The sequence below is a fragment of the Mustela putorius genome, unplaced genomic scaffold, assembly GCF_011764305.1.
Source record: "Mustela putorius furo isolate JIRA1106 unplaced genomic scaffold, ASM1176430v1.1 tig00000589_pilon_pilon_pilon, whole genome shotgun sequence".
In the NCBI taxonomy this organism is placed as follows: domain Eukaryota; kingdom Metazoa; phylum Chordata; class Mammalia; order Carnivora; family Mustelidae; genus Mustela; species Mustela putorius.
Genome location: NW_025421425.1, coordinates 7694561 through 7701036, shown reverse-complemented (window position 1 = coordinate 7701036; position 6476 = coordinate 7694561). Strand labels below are relative to the sequence as shown.

At 44.9% G+C, this 6476-nt stretch overlaps 1 protein-coding gene across 1 annotated transcript in view; it reads left to right on the top strand.

The window, feature by feature from the left end:
• The first annotated feature begins 56 nt into the window (after positions 1-56).
• Positions 57-6476, top strand: part of RETREG1 (reticulophagy regulator 1) — a 127628-nt gene continuing 121208 nt past the window's right edge. Inside the window, exon 1 of the mRNA XM_045082032.1 lies at positions 57-493. Coding sequence (XP_044937967.1) covers positions 177-493 — 317 coding nt within the window. The 5' untranslated portion in view covers positions 57-176. The remainder of the gene's footprint in view (positions 494-6476) is intronic.

Genomic DNA, 6476 nt, shown 5'->3' with positions numbered 1-6476 from the left:
CGGGAGGCGCCCCCGCCGCCGCCGCCGCCGCCGCCGCCGCCGGGGCTGACGTCACAAGGCACCCAGCCGCCAGCGCCCCGCGGTGCGCGCCCCGCGCGAGGACCCGCCGCCCTCTCGGCGCCGACACCCAGGCGCGCCGCGCGCGTGCCCGTCTCCGCCTGCAAGCGCGGCTGAAGATGGCGAGCCCGGCGCCTCCCGAGCACGCCGCCGAGGGATGCCCGGCTCCGGCGGTCGCGGAACAGCCGCTGCGGCCGCGGCCGCCGCCCCGGACTCCCCCCGAGGAGCAGGGCGAGGAAGCGCAGGAGGAAGGGGCGGTGGCGACCGGCGCGGGGCCGCAGGTGGAGGAGGAGGCCGCCGGCGGGGTGGCCGCCGCCGTGACCTGGCTGCTGGGGGAGCCCGTGCTGTGGCTGGGCTGCCGCGCGGACGAGCTCCTGAGCTGGAAGAGGCCGCTGCGCAGCCTGTTCGGCTTCGTCGCGGCCAACCTGCTGTTCTGGTGAGAGCTCCGGGTGGATGGGGACGCCCAGGAGGGCGGGTGACCTTGGGGCGCTCAGGAGCGGGCGGAGGGCGCGCCCCGGGCCGGCTGTGGGGGGGTGCATCCTGAACCCCGCAGAGGAAGGGTCTGCCCTGCCCCACTTTCTGGGCCACCTTTCTCGAACAGGTAGACGCACACTTCAACTTTCCTCCAGAAGCACTTCCTAGTAAACAGTTGTCATCCTCCGTGTGCGTCTCCAGCGTGGCGTGGGAGGTGGTCGGCTGACCCGCATGCACCTGTACATACAGGTGTGCCCAGCGTGGTTGGAAGCTTCGGCTTTTGCTTTCGAAAACTCACAGGTCTTGTCCTGCTGGCCCAAATCATGCCAGTGCAAACGTGCTTGTACTTGTGATCGCTCTTGCACCCCGAGCAGGCATCTGGACCAGCTTGGGTACATGCTCAAGACTGCACCGCCTTCATCAGCCACCTGAGATGGGCACTGAATGATTTGTTTTTCCATTCCCTGGAGGGCTGGGTTTATAGTCTTTACTCCCTGATGAGAAAACAAGAGGCAAACAGGTGGATAGTGTACATGGCCCCGCTGCCCCGCCTCCCCTCCCCCAGGTGTGTGCACGGTGTTGTAAACAGTCACACTTTCAAATGAAGTACAAAATAGAATCTACAGGAATGTTCTCTGAGAAGCCCCTGATCAACAGGTTTGTCTCTCCAAAAGACGCCCTTCACCAGTAAGGGCAGGGAAGGTGTCTGGCTCCTTCACCGAAGGGAAGTTCGTGTGCCCTGTCTTCTGTTGGAGGATGGAGAAAAGCCTTCTTTGTTTGCAACTGTGTCCTGGTAATAAGCGTGATCAGCACAGTGCAGAATAAGTAGGGGACAGGCAGGAGTTACCTTTTTACAGGACATAGACTTATTAACCTTAAAGTTAGGAATTAAGAAAGTTCACAGAACATACACAGAATGCCATTTTCTAGGCTACCTAGAGCAACTTGAAAAATCTTCTGCTGATCTGTGCTTGTCGTGATTTCTCTTAAAGTGAGCTGTATCTTATCAGGGTCACTGAATGTGAATTTATTTTGGATATTTCAGCTGTACTTGTTTCTCGTGTTTATTCCAAATTTCTTTATCCTGTTCTGAAGTTACATGAGCCCTCAAATAAGGAGGATATACTGCATTGTGCTAGATCAAGCCACAGTCCAATAATCTGAGGACTGTGTTTCCCTCATTTTATTGATGAGGGACATGTTTTTAAGATTCTCTTAATTTTAAATTGTATTTATTTACTTAAAAAACAGTTAATAGCCTTAGAGTTCAAACATTTAAAGGTTTAAAAAAAATGATACAACTTCAGAGATCTACCTCCATGCCTGTCTCTGGCCACCCAGTTTTCTCCCAGAGGCAACCAATTTTACCAGTTTCCTCTGTATCATTCCAAACTGTGCATATTTTTTAAAATAGGGAATATTCTGTACAAACTGTGGGATACTATTTGAGCTATTCCTCTTTTTGTATGTTTTGGCAATCACTTATTTTTCACCTGCATAGAATTCTATCACAAAGATGTCACAGATTATTTAACTTTTCCCTACTGATGGATTAAGATATTTTCCAAACTTCTGCTCTTTCAGTGTTCTAGCTGATGGCCTTGGACATGCATTATTTTGCATATATGCAAGCATGTCTATAGGATAGGTTCCCAGAAGTGGAATTATTGGCTCCAAAAGAATGTGTATTTTTTTTTTTTTTAAGATTTATTTATTTGAGAGAGAGATGGAGCTCATGTGAGCAGGGGGAGGGGCAGAGGAAGAGGGAGAGAAAGAATCCCCAAGCAGACTTCCCACTGAGCAGGGAGCTTTCATTCAGAGCTCAATCCTAAGACCCTGAGATCATGACCTGAGCTGAAATCAAGAGTTGGATGCTTAACCGACTGAGCCACCCATGTATCCCTGTACACATGTAGTTTTGATGAATATCATTATAGAATTTCTGTGGAGTTCTATAAGTTTATACTCCAGCCAGAGCCGGCAATGTATGTGACTGCCTATTTCTCTATACCCTTGCCAACAGTGTTTTACCAAACTTTCTGATCTTGCATGTCAGGTAGGCGAAAAAAGGCATCCCAATTTGGTTTTAATTTGCATTTCTCTAGGTTTGGGCATTTTTGCCCAAATTATCTTTTCTTTGCATTATCTGTTTATAAATAACTTTGTCAATATTTTTAGTTGTGCCAGTGGGCTTTTTTCCTGTTTATTTGTAGGAACTCTATATTAACAATGTTAGTCTAATTTCTATTATGTAAATTACAAATCATTTTTCTATGATACATATTAAATAGCATCAATTAAAAAGAATGATTTTTGCATAAAGCAATTGAAAGGCATATTTGGTATTATTTTGGGGTGATGTCTTCCATCCACTTTATAAAACTGTTTTCTTTTTATTTTAAGTAAGCTCTGTTCCCCATGTAGGGCTTGAACTCATGACCCTGAGATCAAGAGTCACACGCTCTACTGACTGAGCCAGGAGGGCACCCCCATCCTTTTTTTTTTTTTTTTTTGGTCTGATGGAGAGGCAAACAATGATCAGGCATTCAGTCCAGTTATAGCTTTCTGCTTGTCTGTTTTATTTCTTCTCCTCTTTGCAGTATCTATATTCCATGCAGGTATTTTCTTTGACAGAAAGATGAGGCCCAGTTTTAAAATTCTGAAATACTTATTAGTTGTAATTTCTGATCCATTTATTAATTTCATTAAAATGTTGGTGTTCTATCTCCTTCTCTTGCTTTTGGGGTTAAAATGATTTTCAAGGTCATCATTTTCTTTAAATAGTGTGCTTCTTATCAAGTGATCTTAAATTATGTGATACTCTAGCAGTCCACGTCCTAGGGACTCTAAAACTGTATTTTTTATGAGAAAAAAAGATCAGTGTTAGAAATATGAGAAACCCAAATTTTGTCTTGGGCAAAAATGATTTTTTTCCCTTAATTGGCATTATTGCATTTTTGTGGAAATTAATTTTCTAAACCTTTTTTGAATGATTTAGTACCCGATCCTGGCAGTAGCTTTCAAGATTTTGAGTTGGGGTTCAAAAGTTCTAACATTTTTCAGCTGTCTTTTATCTGCAAGATTTTAGGGCCATGCACTAGAAGCCCCAAATCTGAGACACGGTCATTACAAATGGGATAATCCAAGGCTGCATGAAGCAGGTGTGGTGGAAGAAACAGAGAAAGCATCATTCGATGATGGAGTTTTGGGGGAGTGACAGCATAGTGGCTGGAGGAGATTGTGCGGTCTTCCTGAGATAACTGACTGAATAAGACCCAGAGGGACAGGAATGGTTTGGGTAGATTTCATATAAGGTCAACGGCATTCCAGCCCTAAGACATTGCTCTTATATTTTGACTGATACACTGAACAGGTGCAATTAGGTGATGGTTGGTAGAGAAAAGTGAGGAGGTGAGACTGGCCAGGTATTTTAGACACATCTTTGGGGGGCATTGTGGTCATCTTGAATGTCAGACCGTGTGTTTGGGTTTGTTCTTTTTATAGGCAATGGAAACAAAAAAATGTCAGTGTCCATGAATCTTTTAACGGATAAGTAAATTATAATACATGCATCCCTACCTTAAAATACTGTATCACAGTGAGGGCACCTGGGTGGCTCAGTCAGTCGAGTGTCTGCCTTTGGCTCAGGTCACAATCTCAGGGTCCTGGGATTGAGCCGCTCATGTGGCTGTCTGCTAAGTGGGGAGCCTGCTTCTCTCTGTCTCTCTCCCTCTGCCCATCCCCTGGCTCGTGCTGTCTCTCCCTCTATCTCAAGTAAATAAAATCTTTTAAAAAATACGATATCACAGTGAAAATAAACAACTATAGGCAATAACGAATTTTACAAATGTAGATGAATTTTACAAACATAACTTTGGACAAAAGAAGCACACAGTATGTGTAGAATTATCCAGTTTTTAAAAAGTTTTCGCATGCATTAAACTAAACAGTATTGATCAGGGCTATACACATAGGAGATTAGAAACACAGTCTTTTCTTTCTCTCTTCTTTTTTCTTTCTTTCTTTCTTTCTTTTTTTTTTTTTTTTTTTTTTTAAGAGAGGACAAAATACGCAGGGGGAGGAGTAGAGGGAGAAGGAGAGAGAGAATCCTAAGCAATCTGCATGTTCAGTATATAGCCCCACATGGACCTCAGTCCCAAGACCCTGAGATCAGTCCCCACCCCTGAGATCATGACCTGAGCTGAAATCAAGAGTTGAATCCTTAACCAACTGAGCCACCTAGGTGCTCCTAGAAAGACCTTCTTATCCCTAAGGTCAAGGAAGTATTTATCTCTGGGAGGAGTGAGAAAGTATGACCACAGAGAGGCACATAGAAAGTTCTGGGGTGTAAGCAGTGTTCTATTTTTTGGCTCTGGTGGTAGTCACATGACATTCAAGTTCTGATTATTTTAAAACTCTGCGTGTGTGTGTATGTGTGTGTGTGTGTGTGTTCTTATCTATGATATATTTTATGAAAAATGCTGGAATACTAAATAATACTTAAAAAAATGGCATTGACTCACAGGTCCAAGGAGTTTGATAAAGCACAGACCATAGATCGTGCCTGTCTCAAGAAGCAGGGTTTCTACAACCTGAAATAGATTGAGCAATGACCCAACAGCCTTAGGACTATGTCTTTCTCATCTTACCAACAAAGAACATGTTTTTAAAATTCTTTTTCTTATTTTTAAATTTTGCTTATTTTAAGAAATTGCTAATACCGCCTCACAGTTCAAAAGTTTAAAAGTACAAAAGGGTAAACAGCTTGAAGAACTCTTTCCCACGCCTGTCCCTGGCTACCCTGTTTCCTCTCAGAGGCAATCAGGGACACCACTTTTAAGCACAACATAAAATAGGATGGACCCAATGAAGCAGAAAACACTATTTTTGTTTTTAAGGGATTAACTTGGCGTATACGGTCAACAAAATGCACACACTTCATGTGTACTGCCAGATATACAGGCTCGTGTAACCATACAACAGTCAAGATCTAGAACATTCCCATCACTCCTAAAGATTTCTTCAAGTCCCTTCCCTGTCAGTCCCCACCCCTGGGGATTGTCTGCCCTACATCTCTATAGATTCGTCTTCCCTAAAGTTTCATGTAAATTACAGCATACACTGTCTTTGGTGTCTGGCTTTGTTCACTCAGCATGAATTTTTTTATTTTTTAAGATTTTTAAAATTTATTTGACAGAGAGATCACAAGTATGGAGAGAGGCCGGCAGAGAGAGAGGGGGAAACAGGCTCCCTACTGAGCAGAGAGCCTGATGCGGGGCTCGATCTCAGGACCCTGAGATCATGACCTGAGCCGAAGGCAGTGGCTTAACTCCCTGAGCCACCCAGGCGCCCCCAGCATGCAGTTTTGAGAGTCTTCCCTGGCTTGTATATCCATTATTTGTTCTTTTTAAAAAATTAACATCTAATGTATTTATTTGTTTTGGGAGTACAAGTCTGTGAATCATCAGTCTTACACACTTCACAGCACTCCCCACAGCACACACCCGCCCCAGTGTCCATCCCCCAGCCACCCCATCTCTCCCAGCCCTCACTCCCCCAGCAACCCTCCGTATGTTTCCTGAGATTGAGCGTCTCTTACGGTTTGTCTCCTCTCGGGTTTCATCCTGTTTCATTTTCCCTCCCTGCCCCTACGATCCTCTGCCTTGTTTCTCAAGTTCCTCATATCCGTGAGAGTATCTGTTCCTTTTCATTGTTGCCTAGTATGCCATTTAAGGGATGTGCCACAATTTATCCATTTGTTAGGTGATGTGCTTCTTTTCAGGGTCGGCTATCATGAATAAAACTAAGAACTTGAGGCGCAGATCTCTGTGTGAAATGTCTGTGGTGAGACTAGGGGCAAGCTCTGAGCTGTGTTTCGTCTGGCCACGTGGCCGTTGCCTCCAATAAGGCGAGCGATGGAGCCAAATGCCGGTCATCTTGGTCCC